Here is a 22,865-nt window from a genome sequence, read left to right as displayed (position 1 = left end):
CATCTGACTCCAGCTTATCAGAAGGCTAATTAATTACTTCATTATGCTATACTATGTACCTTGCATCTAAACTGAATCTGCCACACACTCACCCTGCACACAACTGCACAGAACTGCACTCATCTCCTGATTCATGTCGTGACTGTCTCGTGACAGTCCGACACACACGCTGTCCTGGCCCTGATAGGCCAAGGAAACAAAACTTCCTCACTTTGGATAAACAGTCTGCATTCTACTGCATTCTACTTTGGCACAACACAGGCACAGCAAGTGATAAGAATTTTGTTTTCCCTTTCTGATATTCAGAGAATGTGAATCCTAGAAATATTCCTAGGAAGAATTGTGCCTTGCTTTTCTCTATGAAGAGAAATGTGGCAACAAATGATAACTAGAAGAGACCATACTTCTCTTCTGTTAGATTTCCTCTTTTTTCTCAGATGACTCCATGTTCTGGGAGGGTTCAACACTGAAAGTGGTCTGAAAAAGCAAAAATGTAATTGAGCCGGGTCAACTGCAAGGTGCTTTCAGCAGAAATAACCACATATCTGCTAAAGAGCACTAACATAAAACTGTAGGAAAATAATCATGTGGAAGAGTAGCTAGAACTTTGTTAGCTGTGACATTTTGTCTCTAGCACATCCTGCTTTGATGAAACATTCAAATGCTATATTTGGTTTTATAAATTGAGGTTTATGAAGACATAGGAGCATTGCTTTCATCCTCTACAGGTAAAGCTTTGAGCTCTGTACTTCAAGAAGGGTGTATGCCAGCTGGAGAGACTCCAGGGGAAAGCTGTAAAAATGATCAGAGATTTAGAAAGCCTGTCCTACAATGAATAAATGAGTGATCTGAAGCCATTTATCTGAAATACAAAAGACTAAGTGGGAGGTGGGGGGCAGTTTATCAGCACCTGATAGCAATCTTGCCTTGCAGCGCATCTTTGAAGAGTGCTTTTGCTCTCTGTGTTCCCTAGGGAGGGTGTGAAACAAAATATAATGGATAAATAACAAACAAGATTTGTACTAGATGTAGAAGTGAGGATTGTGATTACCAGGGAGGACATCAGTTCTGTAGCATGGGAAATACCTGGCTATGCCAGACAGCCATTTGTTAGACAGAGTGCAATTGCAGTTGCTTCTACCTCAGATTGAGAAGAATAATGATCCATTGAGCTTCTTCCTGTTCCAAGATTCATAACAAAATTTTCTCATTTCATTATACTTTGAAGACAAAGAATAGTCATGGGGCTATTTAAGTTCTCCATCTGCAGAAATGAAGAGGCAGTCTTCCATACAAAAAAATATGTCCTTTGCCTGTCCTCAACAGTAATTTTATATTTTTCATTTCCATCTTTTTTTGCTTTAGGAAGGATAAAACATTTTAGAAAAAACTTCTGTCTATGGGAAAATAATAATGAATATTAGAACAGATAATCTAGTATCTTAATCTGCATTTCTCTGTCTTTTCAAATTTTCTGTTGCTCAAGGCAGGATCATGCTTTAGGAACAATTTGATCTGGTGGGTGGCTGATTCTTCACAAAAGGGTGTTTTCACAGCATGTTTCAGTATTTGGAGGCTGGTAAAAACTTCTTTGTTTTGGACTGCGTCTAGTCTTTTAATGTTATGTCTTGACTTCATAGAAACAGTTTTGTCCAGCTCCAATCAGAGCTGAATTTCTTTGCACCTAAAATCAGTCTTGTAGACTTCGGATGAGTCTTACTGGTATGAATCTTTTCATCCAAATAGCTGCCTAAATTTTCCAAACGGGGCCCCGAAATGGCCTGTGAATAAATCAAAATGTTAGTACATTCATTCTTTCCCCCAGGGTTTCATATTTCATTGGAAATGCTGCGCATATAGTTCCCAGAGACTGACCTCCACCCTGGCTCTGGCATTGCAGGAAAGTTCAGTGTTTATTATTAGTTGAAATAGCTGATAGAAAGGCCACGTTAATATTCCTCCTAGCTGGAAACCCTCAAGGGACTAACAGCAGGGTCTTGTGTTATGCTATATCTCATTAAGAGGAAACTCTTACTCACAGAAAATCTGTAGTGTTTTCTCAGGGTTGAACAACCATATTTTCTAAGTGTTATACTCTTCATTTCAATTCTGCTAAGCACAAGTTCCTAGAAAATCTTTAATGGTCTAGGACCTGTCTGAAAAAAAATCTGTAATTCTGCTTCAAATGTGAGTTCACATTCTCTTTTTAGTTAGGTATGCTAGAATGCAATTCCCTTTGGAAATATTTGACATAATTTCTGAGAAGTCATGGAATCATACAACGATTAAAGAATATTTTGGGTTGGAAGGGAGCTGTACAGGTCATCTACACCCAGCCTTCTTGCAATGATCAAGGACATCTTCAACTAGACCAGGCTTCTCAGACCCCCGTTGAACATACCCCCATTCTTGATGGGGCATCATCCAGTGGTGGGGCATCCACAGCTTCTCTGGGCAACCCGTGCCTCACCCTTACAGTAAAGAGTTTGTTCTCAATATCTTTTTCAAATCTACCCTCTTTCAGTTTAAAGCCATTATCCCCTGGCATGTCACTAGAGGTCCTGTCTTCATCTTTCTTAGAAAGGCACAAGTGTCTGACTTAACTGATTTTACTTTGTGAGAGTATAGGGTACTTCTCACCAGCAAATAAAACATTTTTGCTTCACTTTGCTTCCTAGAGTGCTGCAAGACATCACCATCAAAAAACTGAACTGAGGGACCAAACTGCAGTTTCAGAGAAACAAAAAGAATCAAAGCGAAGTGCAATGACTCATGAATCCATTTTCAGAGTGTCTTTGCCTTATTACTTCTATTCAATAAGCACAATCTATTTTCCTTCTCTGTATCATTTATATACCTGTTCAGCTTTTAATATCATGGCTCCATAAACTGCCTTACATAAAAAAGCAAAATTACATGTATATTTGTGCCTTTATTTCTCTCTGTGTTTTTAAGAAGGAAGTAACTGAATGGATGACAGATTGATTATTTACAGGTTGATTGCAAATAGATAAGAGGCTGCAAGATGAACTTTGATTTCATTTTGTATTTTCAAGCTTCAACATAATTGACAGAGAGATTTTCAATAAAGTATTTCTGCTCAGCTTTGCAACAGGGATGCGAAGATAAATGTTGAATTTCTCTCATCAGATGGAGGACAAATAAAAGAAATTGATGAGTCTATCCCTGGCATGTATGGTTTTTAAACAGATCCCAAACTGACAGACTGCTCCTTCTGTCTCCATTTTATTGGCTACAAATTATTAAATATTTGTCTCAAAGAATCATTCAACTTAGCAGAGAACCAGCTATATTAATTTAAAGATATATCACCTAATGTTATACAAAGCAAAAAGCATTTCTCCCTGAATTGGAATATTTTTCTCCTGTGTCAAGTCTGTAGATTTCAAAAATGAATCTACATCAGAAAAAAAAATATGACAGGAAAAGCAGAGATTTACGTAGTACAAAGACTAAAAAATTAACGTCTCACCAAAAAGTAACAACTACTTTAAGGCAGGTCTTGATATGCTCATCTACAGTAACATGATTTTCATTTGCATTATTAGGAGATTAAATACCTTGTTCTGCTGTCAGTAATTACAGTAATTTGTGCAGAAAATGGCATAGGTACTATTTGTTAATGACTGGCAAACTGTGATCGCCTGTCAGCATAAATTTGGTTCCTACACCTGAAACAGCTGGTGTGTTTTGTGCACGGAAAGGGAACCATGTTTCAGGATTTGAACCCCAGTTAATATATAATGTGAAAATAATAGGGGTCTTCTCATTGCAGTTGCTCCAGGTGTCTGTAACCGCTTGTCTCTTGGCACTGCAGAGGAGCCATGCCCTGTTACTTTTTCTCTTTGCTCAAACATTATGTGTCCAAATTTATGAAGCATCGGGAATTGAATAAGGTCAAGTGAACTTTAAGAGCATGAACAGTGGGTGAAAAGAGAAAAAAAAGCCTCCAAGGTTTTGTTGAATTGTCTGTGGAAGAGAGGAGACAGTCAGGGAAAGGGGACTTCTCTTGGTTTTACACCAACGAGAACAACATCAGCCATGCTGATCCCATTTCCATATACTTGTCTTTTAAATGAAAAGCTTAGAGAGCTGGTTGATTATTGGCTACATAATAATGGAAAATGGCATTTTTAACAGAAAATGCAGTTAAAATAAATGTGGCTATAAGGGCGTATTTATGGTAATGAGGCTAATTGCCTTAAAAATTTGAAGAAAAAGTGGGACAGTAGAGATAATTTGATTTCCCCCTTCTTTCAACCTGTATGCATTAACTATACTCTAGGTTAGACATTCTCACAATGCACACAAAGCTGGTTAAATGCAATGTTCTCAAGCCTTGTGCTTCTCTGAAAGCACAAGGTTTTATATTTGATTCTCTAGTCAGGAAAAGAGGTTCATAATACCAGTGTATCTTTCAGAATGCAAAATTGCAGAAATACTGAATAAGCATTGTTATTACATAATTTTCTTCCACTGTGGATCTGGCTTAGCTCTCAAGAGCCTTTCAAACCTTTGATTGTTAACTTCTCTTTCTCTCCCTCAAGCTTAGGAGAGAAGTTTTATTTTTTCCTTTCCTCCCCGTAGGACTTGTGCTGTAAAGGTATATTTTTTTATTGATTCTTTTTCAGGTGCATTACTAGCCTAAACAACCATTTCTGTCATACTCACTTCAGCTACTTGTTCCTGTCCCTGTATCTTTCCTTCTTCCCAAATCCTTCAACTTGAGTTTGCAGGGCAGCAGTGATGACCTTGCAGAGCTCTCTGTAGGAGTCACAGATCTATAATGAGGGGCCAGGTACAAAAGTGTGGTGCCTACAAAGGGGACATATGAACCCAACGCCATCCTCATCTGCCAGCTCCTACTGCTGCCATATCTGTGGATGATGGTCAATATGCACCTGGTTTGTGATTCAGGTTAATTTGGCTTGGTTTTCATGCCATTTTCAATTTGCCATTTGGCTAGAACATTTTCATGGCTAACACAAGGCAGGCAGTGGGAAATAAGGCAAGGAGCACATCAGAGTTTTCTCTTTCAGCATTAGTGAGTTTTTAGGTCAGCATATGACAGTTTTAAAAATGCGCCACGCAACTTTCCACCTGGCTTTTTTTGCTGCTAATTAGGAGACAACTGGCTGCTTAAAATAATGGAATGGTTTCGACTGGAAAGGACCCTAAAAATCATTGCATTCTGTCCTACTTGCCGTGGGCAGTGACCTTCCACCAGACCAGCTTGCTGAAAGCCCAGCCTGGCTGTGAACACTTTCCCAGGATGTCTGCTTCATCTGTAGTCTTGCATAGCCCAGTTGGTTTTTGCCCAAGTGAATGAGAGGGGGTGAGGATGGGATTAAAAAAAGCAAAAGAAAACAAAAAACCTCTTGTCAAGAAAAATGCCGGTAACATAGAAAAAAAAAGTATGTGGAAAAAAAAAAAATGGAGTATGACTGCCTTTAGCAGTCCTTTCATATCACATTCAGCCACACAGGCCACTTATGCTGTGTTTAACATTATTCCCTGCAAGATATAAATGATCCAGTCACCAGGCAGGCAGCCAGATGATGTCTACCCTGATCAAAAATTCTGGTTTTTAGTGCCTCTGGATCTGAGGATTATTTGTCCTTGTGGTGCACCAAAAGTACACAAAAAGCTTCCTGCATGCAAAGGAAGTGACCATTCATTCAGTTCAGTTGTAGGCATATGGACAAGTGAGAAGAGAAAGGCATATAAAAAACTTCAGATATAAGCAGCTAATCCTGTTCCTAAGTGGCAGATCTTGGGTTTTTCTGTTTCAAAACACTAATCTTCACTTTCTAAAAAACCTAATTTGACTGGTCTTAACATAAAACGTTTAGACTTGGTGTATCATGTGTTTATTTCCAAAAGAATCAAACCCCTTGCTATAATCACACCCCTTGGAGTGTCAGTATATGTCAAAAATGAAATAATTTTCTTTTTCGTGCACTTATGCTGGTAAAATTGTGACAGTGTGGTTTAATGTGGTTTTCAGTGAACTAGAATCCTCATTAATGCTTTAAAAATCAGATTATTGTGAATAATTATGAAAATTCCCTGATCTTTTCAAGTCAAATTGTATTCTTAGGAATTACTGCTGTGCAATTAGGGTGCTTCTTGTTGTCTATGCTTTCTGGGAATTTTATTCCTCATTAATTTGAATAAATGTAAAGATATAAACACAGTTCAAATGAGGCTCTAAGTGTATTTTCCTAACTTAGTGTTTCCTTTCTTTTCTGCTACATCTGAGAAGAATGTATCTTTATGGATAAATATATGCAAGCAAAAAATAATGGAAAAAACATCAAACTGCAAAATAATAGAAAAGAAGGGATTGTTTTCATTTGCTTGTTGGAGAACTTTTTTACAAATTCCTACAAATAGCAGTGTAATTTAACAACATGTGTTTTCAAGGCTTTGTGAAAGATTATAGAAAGATAGCTTTACTATTATGGTGATGTAAACCAATGCTTTATCTACTATACCCACAGCATGATTGTTTTTAAACATACACTCACTGCCTTGCAGCTTTATTAACATTTGCATCGTAATCTCAATTTCCCATCATTTCCTTTCTGGCTATAAGTGTAAAGGATTTCTTTTAAGCCTAGGAATGGAACACTGAGAACAGATTTCTTTCCTTTTTTTCTCTTTCTTTCTCTCTCTCTCTCTCTCTCTTTCTTCCTCCCTTCCTCACTTTCCTTTCTTTCCTTCTTTCTTTCTTTCCTTCCTTTCTTCTGTAATCTTTGATTTCAATGCCCTAAAAATGAAAACATAGTAGGAAAATTGTTGAACTTTTTTTATATTTGCTTATGAGGTTACAGCTGAGCAACTCAGCAACAAAATCCCTGAAATATCCAGATTATTTTTTTCCATATTCTTGACTCTTGTGTTTCTGACTTTTATGGGTCTCAGATGGCGTTGATGAACCCTGTGTCCAAAGGGAAGATGTAATATTTTGCATTCCTATTCCCCCAGCAGAAGAGCAAGCTCAGAAAATACTGTGGTGGGAAGGTTCTCCAGGACATCTCAGCAGGAAGCTGTTTTGGAACAGATGTAAGGAACTGTAGTTAGCAGCATGGTAGCCAAATTTTAAAAATTACGTATGCTGAAAACCTGCTTAGATATTCTCAATCAAAGGTATGGAAATCAGCCTGCCATCCCTCCATCACCAGATAGCAACTACCACCACAGTCTCTCCTCTGAGTTCTAGCTGGCTGCCATTTTTCCAAGCCCTCAGTCCTTCAGAGAACTTTGTGATAGTATGAATGTACATATGCAGCAGTGTCTTGAAGCCATTTTAATCTCAGTGAGATCAATATCTGTGCTTTCATCAAGAATCAAGGACACATCTCTGCACATTATTGTACTGGGCTGTGCAGCAAGTTTGTGTTACTATAATGTTTTAAATGTCAATGATCTTTGTTGTTTTAATTAAATCAAGAGTAGTTAAAATTAGAACAAACTATACTATTCTAGTTTACTTTGAAAATTTGAATTCGCAGAGCTAAAAATTCATACAGATAAAGGCAAATAAGATGAAAAATTTTGCTGTTTAATTTCTGTTAAAACCTCAACCAAAATCTGTCTCCATACAGAATAGTATCAGTGATCATTTGCAAGAATTCTCCTTGCCAGCTGTATAATCCCAGCTGCCATGCAGCCATAGCCTCTGTGTTAGCACACTGGCCGTACTCGGTGGGAGTGCTGTGTGTGCTGCTCAGTTTGATCCTCAGCAGAGGCTGTGCTGAAATCTGGCATCCCTATTGCTTCAGTGGAATGGAGAGGTGATGCACTGGGAGCTAGAGTGTAGGGATTAATGAAAACAATAACTATAAAAATGGCTGTGGGCAGGAACAAAGGAAATGTGTAAAAACAGTTGGTTAAATACCTGAAGGCACAAATATATAATGATACACAGTGTAAGGGGAACAATAATTTTCACTTTGTGTAAGGTGGTTTTGGACAATATTCTTCTTACCTAGTGGCACTGTATATCATTTATATTCTGTCTGACATCAACTGGGAAATAACCTGAAACACTAGCTATTTCTGAAAGAAAATGTCAAAACAATAAGGGAGATGCTTGAAGTTTTTAACCCAAGGCCATTAGAAAGAAACACCAGATAACAACATGCTGTGTTAGATGTCTAGGGACTTGGGCCTTCTTTGTGGTCTAGGCTGTTATCCAAGTGTTAGTTACAAAAAGAGCCCTCTGAAGTGATCTGGGAGCAGGGTCTGAAACAAGATTTAACAATGGCAATGAAATTAGACAGCTTTTAAATATGTTATGAAGATTAGTAAAAGTTTTATGAATCATACCATATTTTAGATTGATTTTTTCATCCACAGAACAAAATGTAGTCAAATTTTATTCACATAAGTCCTTGTGGCATAAGATGTCACATGCTTCAGGCGTAAGAAATGCTATAAGAACTCACTCAAATAAATTGATATTTGACTCTACTGCTGCAACATGAAGGAGATGAGATAAAGTGACTTCATATACTTGGGATTAATAGTTTCTCAAGAACTGATTCATAGGATGACAAAGAAAGAGCTCTGTAGAGGAAGATTGGTTCCTCTTTGTAACATTGTATAATTGTTGTGACACCAGCTTTAATTTTTATTTTGTGATGTTGTGGTTTTTTTTGTATGGGCCAAATAAAAGAGGAATCTGCTGTCAATAATGAACAATAGTCATAAGTCACAGCTATAACAAGTGTATTAATTGTCCACAGTTGTGAGGTGTTTTTGTAAATACGTGCTATATGTGTCCTCCAGGAAAGCTGAAACTGGCAACAGGAGGCTTGAGCAAAGGGCATAGGGAGACATTCCCTGGTACTCCTTGGTTTATAATTAACCTTTTTATAGTTTGTTTACTCATATAAACTGGACATAACAGTGCTGCCTGTCAAAACAAGTCAATCATTATATCAGTCAAAGCATTCTATATTACCCATGTTCCTTTCCTCCCTGCAAGTGGAATTTGATTAATTAGAAACCTGGATTGGGCCTCATTGTTACAGGTCTGACAGTTTTGACAAGCTACATCTTCTGATGCTGTGTTGTAGAAGTGGCTGGCCCTGGAAAGGAGGTACCTCAGCTTGGGCTTCTCATTGCCGTGTCCAGTTATTTGCAGGAGCGTGGCTGATGTGTGATATGCCACAGAGCAGGCAGGCTTGCAGGGTCAGGGAAGGGCCTCAGTGGGGCAGCTTGCTGGGAGTCCTTTCTGGTGATACTTTCTGTTTTGCTGCATGAAACAGTTCATTAAAATCTGAATGCACAGAGTGCTCTGGAGCAAATCAGTTTGTTTCACACCTTTAGAAAATAAATGTGGCAAAAAGCAACGAGAGAATGTATAGCGAGGGGTAATGACATTTATTCATTAATTCTCTGATTAAGTTAGCCATTGATGATCTTCCTTTCATGTATTTTATTCACTCTCTGTTTCATTCACATCCCCCAGGGTGCATGTGCTGGGGAGGTCTGGATCACTTGTGTGTGACACAAAGGACATGGGACATCAAACCCTTACCACATCTTGGCATTTTCTTGATTAGCAACCAGGAACTGACAGATTTTTGGATAAATTATTTATACCCTCTAGGAGTCTACTGTTGTTATGGGTTGTGCTTTATACTAAACACTCCTTTCTTCAGTCTCTAAGCCACAAGGTGGCTGCTCATCTGCTGATTTTTTTCATTTAGTAAACACACATTTTTATTGATGTGATCTGCTTCCCTGTTAGGCTTACAGGCAAGAGAATGGCAGATGTCACATGCTGCAATCTTGCTGCCAACATCCCACTGTCATAGTGGAGGGTCTTCTGCTGGCAAGACACCTGTTCAAAGGTCTTACAGCGTCCAGACATTCTGTCCAGGCTTGACAGAAATTACTCATTTTGATTTTTATTGCTTGAATTGCTCTATACTGTCAGTACATGTGATTTCTCTAACCTTTGGTATTTCTTCTAGTATTTACATTCCTATTCTCATTCATTTTGTTTGTTAATATGATAATATTTCTGTTGAAAGTCCTGTGCCTGTTGTGGTTTCACTAAGTCTATGCTCACAGGTCAGTTATGAGGTAAGGTGTACTGTGGTATAGCCAGGAATTAGGAATTACCTGTTTTATGTCTCTAAAGCACACTGTTTTGATTAACTACCTGAAAATCAAGCACTTTTTAACTATATTTTAAGGTTATTACTTAAATTATACTTTCTTTGGGTTCTCCTTATTGGGAGATGTGAAACTCATGTTGGATTTGTCTTTTAAAATCCTCACTCTGCTGATGTAAAATAAGCTTGGTTCTTTGTGTAGGATAGTAGCAAAATGCAACATCCATTTTTGGCATTCTGGCTGAGTTTTCTTTAACTTCACTTCTCATTAGAAATCTGACAATACATAGCTGCAGTTGTTCTTTTAGCCTCCCTCTCTGCTACTGCAAAGTGGTATGCCTGCAGTGTAATTAACCCCACTGTGTCTTTAACAGAGGTTTTATTACTTTTAATTATTATTTATTTTTATTAGTCAAACTTTGCTGGACTAATGGGGAGTCTCCAAGCCTCTTTTACTAGAAAAATAGTTAGAACATATTGTTTTACTAATATGGTGATAAATTTAAAATGTATCTGCTATGGCAAATAATGCAAAATAGATGTAAATAGCCAAATATTTTAACATGTTCTTGCTAATAATCCCAGGAAAAGATATTACTAAATATCTTCAACTTATTAATAGTAAATAGTAGTTTTCTGCAGTTTCCGCTTTTAGTGGAATAGCTTTTGTCCCTGTCCCTTTTCCTCTTTCTGATACCAGAAAAATCTGCTTTTTCATGGGATTATTGCACATTACTATTCACAGAATCAGTGATTGGTATTTGTGGAAACCAAAGGCAGATTAATTTTACAAACAAATTTTACAAATTCAGTGGAAATGAAAGGAAATTAGGTGTGACTCAACTTCCCTAGTTTACTGGTTGAGTTAGTCTTACAAGGGCCTATCATTTTCAGTGATTTTGAATAAAGATGAGTTTGACTTGGATGTGCACCAGTGTTAAATCCAGTTCTCACTTTTTCCCCTCTTAAAGTAGTCTCTTCTTCACTGAACCACAGAAACATGGAATGGTTTGGGTTGGAAGGGATCTTTAAGTTCCAAACCTGTTACTTATTAGCATTAAATCAGGTTGTTCAAGGGCCCATTCAACCTGGCTTTGAACATTTCCAGGATGGGGCATCCACAACTTTTCAGGGCAGCCTGTGCCAATGCCTCACCACCATCATCATAAAACATTTCTTCCTCAACTCCATTCTGAATTTATTCTCCGTCTAGTTCCTGTTGTGAGGAATTTGAGCACTCTCTCCAAGATCAGCTGTTTCTATGAAGCGGATTGTATGTCAGCCAAAGAGGAAGTGATCAACTCCTGATCTGTGTTCTGATGGAAATGTTTTCATAACCAAAGGAATCAACAAGAAAAAGGTTCTGCAATCAAATATGCTGCTTTATGAAAAATACCATTTAGAAAACATACCTTGTTCCATTGTTTGAATGATTCTCTGCTTTTAAAACAGAGTAAGAATCTGATATAAACACTAACCTGATGTAGTGAGTGACCAGATAGGCACACCAGGGTTGAGCAAATCTTTCCAAAGTGTTTAAACAGAAACCTTCAGTCAAAATGAACTCAGATTGTGAACTTCATAGCACTGATCTTCCCACTCACCTCTTCCCACATCCAGATCCCAGCTTTTCAGAAACCAAAAGGATGATTCACCTCATCTCTTTCACATGTCTTGTTGAGATGAGATGAATCATACTTTAAAAGCTCTTAATGAATTTTCATTTATCATACAGGTAGTATAAACGATAACTGTAGTTGCCTGATGTCATTTGGCCATATGAATCCTACCCAAAAGTTTTTGTGGAGTATACTTTCCATGTGCCCTAGCAATTAGCAGAAGTAATTTAAATAAAATTAAATGGGGCATTGTTCCATTCCCTGTTCCTTCCGAGAAGAAATCTTTTAAAGAAGGCAAGTATGATTAAGCAGTGAAATTAAATCATTATTGATTGACATGGAAATTTTTTCTCTTTCTCAGTTTTCTTTACTACCCACTCTCCTTTTGCTCCCCTCAGTATTACCCCATCTTGTTCTGCTCTTCTAAACCTTTGTATAATCACTGCTGGTTATTTGGATGCCCAAAGTCAGATCTTGCTTACAAATGGAGTGCAGCCCCCGTATTGTATCACATCTAAATTTTATGTAAACTGTAGTAGAAAAAGTTATATCTTCCATTATTTTAAGCTTCACTTTTGCAATGGGAGCAGCCTGTGTTGGTGCTTTTTTGTTTGACAGTTTCATACATACATTGTGCTGCAACCATGCAAACAGCAAGGCAAGCCCCCACTCAGCACTGCAGAAAATGCAGGTGGTTGTCTTGGCTACTACTTGCTTGTGTTGCAGCAGGACCAGGCTGAGTTAGGATCCACCCTGTGCAAGGTGCAGACCAGCTGTGTGTGCAGAAATGGCCCTGCCCTTTACACCTGTACAGTGCCAGTAAAGGGGACAGGAGGTGATGGGAGTGCACCACAACCTATTCTTCCCATGGTCATGCCCTAGGTGAGCAGTGGGGCTGAGGAAAGCCCTCTGGCTGAGATCTAGCCCACTCACTTGCTCCTACCAGCACTCTGGAATATTCTCAGATCTTTACTGGTAGAAGCCTATACAGATGGGGTTTAGATCAAATTGATTATAATTACGTCACCATGAAATATTATTCAGTCATTGTTCCTTGTCCATAACTAGTGTTTTAAAGAAAATTTACATTCTTAATGTTTTATTAGAATATCTTTTCTCTTCTTTGATAGCAGTCCCAGGAAAAAAATCCTTCCCTGCTGAAAAAATCATGATCTTTTTATCCGTGTACTGATAGTAGCACATAAATAAGAGTGATTGCCAGCTTTAGCTGGAAATTCAATAAAGCTTTCTTTTAATTACCCTATACTTCTGAATTAACTTCATGTGTATTGTTAATAGTCAATTAATTAAGTACTGTTTCAATGGAGATATAAATTCAAAGTTTCTTTTTGTAATTTACTGGTGTGGCACATTCCATTAAGTAGTCCATTATGGTACCTGACCTCACATCTTTTTTGAAGCTACAATAATGATCAAGTGAAAATAATGGGGGAAAAAATTTAAATATTTAATTCACTCAAAACCTCCCCTTATCTCTGTACTCATACAGCTGCTAAAAATGTTGTGTGCATTAAATATACATTGTCCCTTAATTTTTATTGCCCTAGCAGTGTCCCTTTTGAGTTTGTGATGAAATGCCAGATTTCAGGCAACTCACTTTTTACTACTGCATTTTACTGCTCAGGCTACAGCAATTATCAACAGGTTTCTTTTAGGAATGAGTGAACAGCATAGATTTCATAGAGAAAACTAGTGATTGCTCTCTAAATAGATATAACTGTTTTTCTGTTCAGCTATAAGAGAAATCCGTAGTTGGAGCAATAATCTTAGCAGGGTATTGTCAGAAACAGCTTCTCTGTTCAAATGGGAGCTCCCATTAGCTACATAATCTCTGAAAAATTAGCTGTATGAAGTTAATTTTTATGGAAATAAAGCATAATAATTTCTGTCTTTTCTTTGATTGAGAGATAAAAATGTTCATAAAATTAAAGCAATGTATGTGCAATGTGTCAGAGGGTAAGAAATATAGGAAAAGGGGAAAAGGGTCTTTTTTTCTTCCCCCAACATCTATTTATTTTGCCTTCCTTTAACCATATTGGCATGTATTATTGACATTGTTACAAAGTTTGTGTCTTTGAGTGTTTATCTAGAAATTTCACAGATCACTGAATAGAAGTTCTATATCTACAATGGACTATTGCTTTCTTCGTATCCATAGCCACAGATCTGTGTCCTAAGAATAAAACCCACACTTTAAATCAAACATCTACACCTTTTCACTTCTGTTTTCACTGACCCTTCACTGTGGTACTACATGAACTTGCAAAACCTGTGCTAGACCTCTCCAAGTATTTTTCAAATTGTGTGGACAATCAGAGAACACCTTTTATTTTGTTCTGATAGATGGTGATATATTTTATAGCAATATTTAACAAAATAAACTCCAAGTTTCAGTGTTTTAATGCTAATCATGGAAAGCTGAGCCATAATTTCTTGATGTAGGCTGCACTGGACCCCAGTGAAGAGGGTGTATAGAATTGTCACTGGTTCAATTACTTTTCTCTCTACCTTTCTGTAATTGTAAATGGCAAAGAATTTCCTTGCTTTAGTTCTGTCCCTGAACTTTCAGGGAAAGTGAGAGTATGTTATTTGTATTTCTGAGAAAAATACTCAAAGTTTACATTGTATATGCTACTTTTCCACTTCTTTTTAGCATTATATGTTGTATTGCTAATGTTTTGTTTGCAATATCTTTTCCAGGTCTAGGATTCAGTATTGCAGGAGGGGTGGGAAACCAACACATCCCTGGGGACAACAGCATTTATGTCACTAAGATTATTGATGGGGGAGCTGCACAAAAAGATGGGAGATTGCAGGTTGGAGACAGACTTCTTATGGTAAGTATGAAAATTTTAAATTCCATTTATTTAGCTGAAAATTATATCATAGAAGGACTTTCATTCACCATACATCTTTCTGGAGGTAGCCAAAACAACTGCTAAAATAATTGTATTTCCATCATCTTCATTTTGCCCATTTTTTAAATATTTTTCTGATACTGAAGTTAAATAAATCATTCCTCTGGAAAACTAACATTTTATGAAGGCAGTGCATTATATTACTTTGACAAACTTTTCACAAAGAAGAGAATAAAAGTCTTATGCACGTAAGCAACAAGTGAAAATAGACGATAAAAGTTAAAAGATGTTAGACAAAGTGTTTACTAAGGTAGTACTGATTCTACTGTTTATTGTACACAAATTGAAAGCTGTCAAAACATGCCAGTAAATGACTCCCATGTAGCAACTCTCAATGGACTACTACTTACATTTTAGTACCTGTAGGAAGGCTTTATCTATATGTTCCATATAGATGTTTTCTATATTTAGCATTTTCCAAATTTTCCCTTGAGGAAGTGTATTCTTCTGATGGAGCTCAATTCAGGAAATTCATCCTGGTCTGTGCCATGCTGGTTCATTGGTCCTTATCAATAACACTTTCCCACTCACAGAGTTTGTTTAATTCAACACTGAAGGGGAAATCCTGACCCTGGTGAATGAGGACAAGTTAATCTGTGTCAAGTTGTATTCATGTCAGTGCATTTGGAGAGATTTCAGCAGGTAGAGATTTTTTTTTTAATAAGTGCAATGAAAAAAAAAACCCTTGTACTGCATTAGCCCTATTTTGTGATGTGATATTTAAGCAGTAAAAAATTGCCTCAACCTTTCTTGTGACCTGTGAAGCTGGGCCTAATTGAGGTTTTCTTTATTTGGCTAGGGACACTGTGTTCCAGTCACATATGAAGATGACCATTAATTTTATGACAGAGTACTAAACAGAACTGGAAAAGCACTTGGTTGCTGGGTTGGTGACTCTTTGTCTTTTTTAATTAACCCAAATGGGTAGATAAAACAGCTTAAGGATCAACTGGTGTTAGCAAAAGCAGAGCAAAATTAAACTAGAACTCAAAATTCCTTTGGCATTTTGTCTTTGCATAATCTCAGCATAGTGAAATTCAAGTCACTGTTGAATGATGAAGTTTTGGCTTATTTTGGTGCAGAAGTGTATATTTTTATTTGCCAAATTTGCACCTTATTTATTTTGCAATTTGTTGCAAATCTACTTCTGTTCAGCTGCTTTTGTTGCCTTTTACCCTGATGAGAATTCCTTGCAGTTGTTGTGTTATCTGCAAATTTTTGTTACTTTACTCTAAATTTTTTCCAATTCACATGAGGTAGTAAATGTCTTATATAAAAGGAAATCAAATAGATGCAACGCCCCACATTCACCCTCTCCAGTGTAATTTCATTAGAACTAATTTAAATAGAAATATGTTCTATACCACTGTGCATAAATTCTTTCTCTTCAGGTTTTTGTAGGAGTAGTCTGTTAAGCATCTCAGCCTTCAACCTGTCATTCACTGCAGTCAGATATAGATGTGTCTTCATTGTGACAGTTTTATACTTCTGAAAATGAGCAGAGGTCATTTGCATTACGTTTGATGTCTTTGTTCTTCTTTCCTTTCAGTCTGGACTGTTTCTTTACTACGTGTTGTCTTCTTTTATCACTGCATGTGAAATGAGAAAAAAAAATCATTCCAAGCATTGCTCTGATCTAGTTATGTACTTCCAGACCAAGCTTTTCACTGTTGCATAAGAAAATACTAGTCAGCTGACTCTTTGTATACCATAATCATTGCATATTTGGAGATACGTTTACAAGATCAAAACCTGTTTCTAAACTTCATGCAGATTGCAGCCATGTTTCTTGATTCTCTCCAACTAGACAATCTGATTCGTTTGTAACTTCTGTACCTTCAGTATTTTTCTATCCTAATTTGTAAATTATCTGTCAGTTCATGGCATTAACTTCATGTTCCTTTATGAATAGTGAGTGAAAAAATTAATTACTTTCTTTTGGCAGTGTTTCAACAGAGTATTACCCTTGTCATCTATATGGTCCTACCTCTGCTTCACTGATTTCTTGGTTATATGGTTGAACAGTTCCTCTTTTTTGTTTTTTCCTTCTCATTAATGCATCCTTTCTTGATCTTTGGTTTTCTTCCATCATTCTCTACAGAATTTAAAAGAATTTGTCATCCTTCTGCAATTCTCAGCAGCTGCTAGGGAGCTTTTTTAATTTTTGTATCTGTGTTCGGATAATTATGTGTGAAATGCTTTCAGATCCCGAAGTGCAAATCAAATGAACATAAATTTAAGAGGTGATGAAAGTGTAGAAACAAAACAAAAACTGGTATTGAAATGGAAGACAAGAATGGGCCACCTGAGCATTTTGCAGCTTGATGACCCTACTGTTATTAAATGCAAATTGCATATAGTGTGTTAAGGATTTTTGAAGATGTATTATGTAAATAATACATTGTGATTATTGTAAAATCTGTACAAGGGCATGTTCTGCAGTTATGATTTTGTGGCACTAAGCTTGCACTTAAGACTTACTGACCTGAGCATTTGCACAGGACAGCGCTCCATTGTACCTGTTTGATACCTGTTTGGAAAAGTACTGGTGAAAGCATGAGTGTTTAAACCAAAAACTGAATGTTTCTTCTAGGTATGTATGAAAGGAAAAGACCAGAGCTCTTCTCTGAAGACTTACAGCTAGGAGAAAAATACTCCCTCAGTGTGTTCTGGTGGTAATGCCTCCTTCTGCTGGTGGTGAGGCCAGTGGTGAGAATCCCACTGCAGTGGCTGTCTCAGCTTCTGTCTGCAGTGGAAAGGAGCAAAAATAAAGCACATACAGAGCATCACAGACCACCATGGTAATTCAGGGTCAGCTGTAGGGTCAGACAGGGTTGCTCAGGGTTTTATCCAGTTGCATCTCAAAAATCTCCAAGGATGGAGGTTGCAGAGCCTTTCTAGGAAACTTATTCCACAGCTCAGCTGTCCTCCCAATGAAAAGACTTCTCCTGAAAACCTGTTTGCTCTCTCTTGTTTCAACATCTGCCTGCTGTCACTCATCCTGTTACCACATGTGACTCTGAAAAGCTTAGCTTTGCCTTGATGATCCTCCTATAAGCACTGGGGGTCTATTAGCTGTCTTCAGAGGAACCCCTTCTCCAGGCTGACAGTGCCAAGATCCCTCATTTTTTCCTCAGCAGCTCAGTGCTGCATCTCCAGCCATCTCAGTAGCATAGCTCTCAACTTGCCTCCTTTTGTTATCTTTCCTGCAGTGCAGGAACCAAAACTGAACAGAGTGTCCGGGTCCAGGCTAATGAGTGTGAACTGCTGGAGAATAGTGCTTTGCTCATTCTCCAGCCTCTGCTCTGCTCATCCAGCCCAGGATGCTGTTGAGCTCTCTGCTGCCAGGACACACAGCTGGCTCATGCCCAGCTTGCCATCCATCAGGAGCCCCAAGCACTTTTCCATAGGGATGCTGCTAGGCTGTCAGTGCCCAGCCTGTGCTATTGATGGGAGTTAGCCTGTGCCTGGAGCAGGATTTACTGTTTCTTCCTTCTGAACACATAAAGTCTTCTTTAGGTCCTTCTTCCAGTCTGTGGCAGCCCTACCTTCAAGTATCTCACAGTGAAATGAAGTGTCACCTCCAAACATGATGCATGTCTCACCTCTTCAAGGTCTCTGCTAATGATGATCAAGAAAAGCTGAAAAATGGTTAAGTTATTAGAGCCCAGATAATAATTACTTTTTTTTTATCTCATGCCATCATCTTACTTTGGGCAATTTTGTTATCTACAGAGTGAATAAATGAGAAATCAGTATAAAACTGGTACTAGATTTTACTAGTACATAACAACAGTAATAGCTAGAAGCAAGGCATTTTTCAGGGAAGATGCTAAAACTATGAGGGTTTAAAGGAAAATGTAAATTATTATTAATCTTTTATAACTATTAGCTTTTCTAAAATACATCTCATATGCCAAAATACCCTTGCATATTCGGGCTGTATCCTGTTGCTTCTTGGCCCATGTAGTCACAGACGTCAGTGATTGTATATAACAAGAGGCCTAATTTGATTCTGTTTTCTTGATGAAAACAGGAGAAAGAAACAAGAGTCACTTTCCTTTTCAGAAATGTAGGCCTCCTTTCTGAAAAAAAGGTGTTATTTTCTGGTAATTTCATAGGACTGCAGTGGGGTTGTGACTGTGCAATTGTTGATGTGTTCCTTATAGGGTCCCCTACCATTATCTGTTTCTTTCTGATTGTGTATGAATGCAGGACCACGTTTGTATTAAAGTGCGTAAAATCAGAGCATGTAATTCAAGATGCATCTAGATTAGCATTTGGTTCTGATCAGAGGTGTTTTTTAAAGTGATTTTGGCTGTCCTTGTGGGATTGTCTTTTAGAAAACAGCCCAGCACTTGTGCAACTAACTCATGAGTCTGTGGGATTGTAAGTATTTAGTTAATGCAAACAGATTTATATCCTTTGTACAAATCATTGCTCTTCAGCACTGGAGAGCATCCCACTTTTTGCAGCCTTTTAAGTGAGTGAGTTTTGAGAAAGGCCATCAACATCCTAGATTTACAGCTGGCAGGTTGCAGGTGTTTACTGGTAAATGTTCACCCAGGAAAATCCACTGTCTGAATGAAAAGTTGAATATTACAGAAAAGCAAACATTACCACTGGTAAGGTAAAGATCACCCCTTTGTCTCATTCACTCAGTGAATCAAATCTTTCTTAGCCTAAATCAATAGAGGAAATGAACAAATCCCCTTTAAGAAAGGAAAATTAAATAAGACAGACTTATTCCTCTGGAGCTCTTACTCTCATATCAGCTTATATTGTTGTGAATGAAATTATTCTTTAGAGCACTTGTACAGTCATTTTGGGGATTCTAAGCTTTTCTAGTTGCTTTTTGGGCTTTTGATTTTCCAGTATCTAGGAAAACTTCCAAATGAAACATTTTTGCTTAGGTTTTTACTTCATTGCCCTGATTATGCTATTTAGGGGGAAAAAAAAAATAAAAAAAAAAAACAGTCTTTTTTTATCTCTTTAGCATAATTTCTTATTGATTTTCCCCATCACTCAAATAGCTTCTTTGATTGGACTTTTATCTTTCATTTCCTTCTCTACTGCTATTTTATTTCTATCCCTTATTTGTTTCTCATGTTACCAGTATGTCTTATATCACATACTTTCTATTTATAAAAAAAGCTTTCCTATTTTTTTTTTCTTCAGATGCTATTTGCATTTTTAAATTTTCACTGGATGTAACTTTGCCCATTAGAAAAGCTCCATTTATTCCATGCTTTTTTTCTTTCTGACTCCTCTCCTTTGGCTTCTGTCACAGCACTTTTGTCTCAAATATACAACTTTGTGACTAAACTGACCTCTCAGATAAATATCTTTTTTAACATTTGCCTTAAGGCTTTTTTTTTCCCTTAATTAATTGCTACTTAAATTGGCTTCTTAGATTCAGAAAGTTGGCATGCAGTACCTATTCTACCCACTCAGAATTAAGTCAGCTGTTCTGCACAAAAATTCAGCCTCTCAGAGGACTGCATGCTGTATACACTTTGATTTCTTACTTTGTGTGCATCTCCTACTCTTTATCTTCTCTACCTCTAACTCAACCCTTTTTTTGCAAGCTGTATGCAAAAATACATAAGGTTATCTCTACAGGAGGAAGCAAAGCTTTGCTATAATGCATTTATTGGGCCAAATCACCAAAAAAGCCAGATTTAGTACTTAACAATTCTGTCAAGATAGGCATGTTTTATGGAAGAAATAGCTTCAGAAGTAGTCTGTCTTGGCATAAGTCTCAACATAAAAGTCAACTACAACTTCATTTCCTATTATTATCATCTCTGTACAATGTTTTAAGGAAAGATGTCCAGAGATTCCCCTCTGAAAAAAATTACGTACTACAGTCATCTTGCAATAATATCTAGGGGTCTGAATAATAGAATTCTTCTAAGTATTCAAGTTTTTTGTATAGCAGAACACATACAGATGTCTTTATTTGTGATCATTGTTTTATGGTCAAAAAGTAGAAAATATATATTGATAGATGCACATAATTAATAATAATAATAATAATAATTCCTGTTAATAATACATTAGTAGGAATTGTAGATCCAAAGCAAGAACTGCCTTCTGAAGGAAGTCTGGAAGTGCAAGTCTAAGCTGATGTTGGCAAATGAATAAGGAAGGTGATCTCATCTCCTTCTCAAAGAGCTCCCACTTAAAAGAGACTTTATGGCAGCACTGAGGATCTTAATTTTTGTGAATGGATCAACAAGTTTGTTTGTTTTCTCTTGATGTAGGTTAAGTCTTTCTTTATTACTTCGTTTACTGAGAACTGAGCCATCCAGGACAAAATGATTTTACATAAACTTTGCCATGAACTCTAGGATCTTTATGTCTATAAAAATAAACATAATGCTGTACTGCATAGACATTAAATCTTAGTTTAGAATTGCTTGAACTTCGTAAGTCCTAACTTCTAGATTTCAGTAATTTGTACAGTGTTGGTAAAACATCTGTCCCATAATGTTATTGTCTGAGAGAAGACACAGGACCTGCCATATCAAATATGTTTTCTATGTATAATACTTTACTTTCTGTTTCTAAAATGGCCTTTTGTCTTATTTAATGCACAACTGTGACATCCAAGTATCTTCTGATGGATTTTCATCACCTAAATTTGCGGAAACAAGCACCAAGAAAATGCAACACTTTTGGAAAAGAAGTTGCATAAAGTCAATTTGTCATAATTGGTTTTATTCACATCTAAAAAGACCAAAAAATCCAGACAGTTCGAAGATATTTCATTTTGTGTCTGTTTTTTCACTAAGAATGGTTTTTACAACATCTGTATAGTGGGTTAGGTTATGTGAGATTTTCTCTATTTTAAAAAAACTTAGGATGAAACACAAGAAATAGAATGTACAGACAGTGTGAGAAGGAGAAGAGGTAAAGGATAACCATGTGGTCATCTTTCTAAAATGTGTGAATTTGAAGTGTCTAGCAGTTTTGAAATACATAAACAAGAAAGGCATAATTTCAGTCACTTCTTCCTGCCAGCCTATTAATTTAAAGCATTTATTTATTAAAGGTATATGTAAGTTATTGCTCTTCATAACAAGGGAAGATATAGAAATGTATAGAAGTTAGGCATAAGATTTTTATTTAAATAGAAGACCTGTCAAAATACAGCATACCCTGTCAGCAGCTCCCTTCTTAGTGTTAGGCTCTGTCACTGCCCTTCATGTCAAATTATCATAATATACCTGCCATTGTCTCTTTTAATTACCCTTAAAAACCAAGCCTGAGAATTACACAGGGAAAACGTTTAGACAGAATCCTTACATTCAACAATACTGTCCAATAGAAATATTTTTTTCTTTGTGGTGATGAAATAATTTGCATATGAAGGGTCCTTCAGTGATTAACAATAGCTGAATTTCTTTCCAGTTGCCACACCTTTTTGGCCATTGCTTATTGTCACATTCAGGTTTCTGATTATTTATTAATACTAAATTCCCTGGAAGGAATATATTTTTTCTGCATTTTGCTGTTATATTGTACTATAGGAGGAGGGAGTTCTGCCTTCATCTTGCATGATCTTTAAAAGGAATCCTTGCAGTAACTGTGGAAGTTGGAGGATGGCAATTTAAATGAATGTAAAATGTTTCATATACAATATTCCCTGTGAAATGTAGGTCAGTGGAACAGGCTCCCCAGAGAAGTGGTCACAGCACCAACCCTGCCAGAATTCAAGGGGAGGCTGGACGATGCTTTTAGTCACATGGTTCAGTTTCAGGCAGCACTGTGAAGTGGGGGAGCTGGACTCACTGATCCCTATGGGTCCCTTCCAATTCAAGGTGTTCTGTGATTCTGTCATTTTTCTTGTCTTATGCGACGTGCCTGAAACCTGGATCTACGCCCTTTACTTTTTTTTCCCCCATCCTATTATTTCTCCATTCAGGAGGTTTATACATTTTGTGGCAGGGACATTCACGGTTCTGTTTATAGGAGGACAACCTATTGTTGACAATCTGTTAATACGGTGGATTTATATGTAAATAAATTTTATGTGCCTCTACAATAAACCACTTCAGATGCTTTTCTTTTGATTTTCTTTCTGTGGGAGTAAAGCATAAATAGGCAAAGCTTTCTGCCACCATTTCCTTTCTTACTTTATCTGTAGT

At 37.1% G+C, this 22,865-nt stretch overlaps 1 protein-coding gene across 24 annotated transcripts in view; it reads left to right on the top strand.

Annotated features, from left to right (window-relative positions):
* Positions 1–22,865, top strand: part of DLG2 (discs large MAGUK scaffold protein 2) — a 979,322-nt gene that overhangs the window by 687,521 nt on the left and 268,936 nt on the right. For all 24 annotated transcript variants that reach the window (XM_064409604.1, XM_064409605.1, XM_064409606.1 and 21 more), the window contains one exon: positions 14,495–14,631. In XM_064409604.1, coding sequence (XP_064265674.1) covers positions 14,495–14,631 — 137 coding nt within the window. The remainder of the gene's footprint in view (positions 1–14,494; positions 14,632–22,865) is intronic.

The sequence above is a fragment of the Passer domesticus genome, chromosome 2, assembly GCF_036417665.1.
Source record: "Passer domesticus isolate bPasDom1 chromosome 2, bPasDom1.hap1, whole genome shotgun sequence".
Taxonomy (NCBI): Eukaryota; Metazoa; Chordata; class Aves; order Passeriformes; family Passeridae; genus Passer; species Passer domesticus.
Note: the sequence above shows the minus strand (reverse complement) of the source record. Positions and strands in the feature narration are given on the sequence as shown.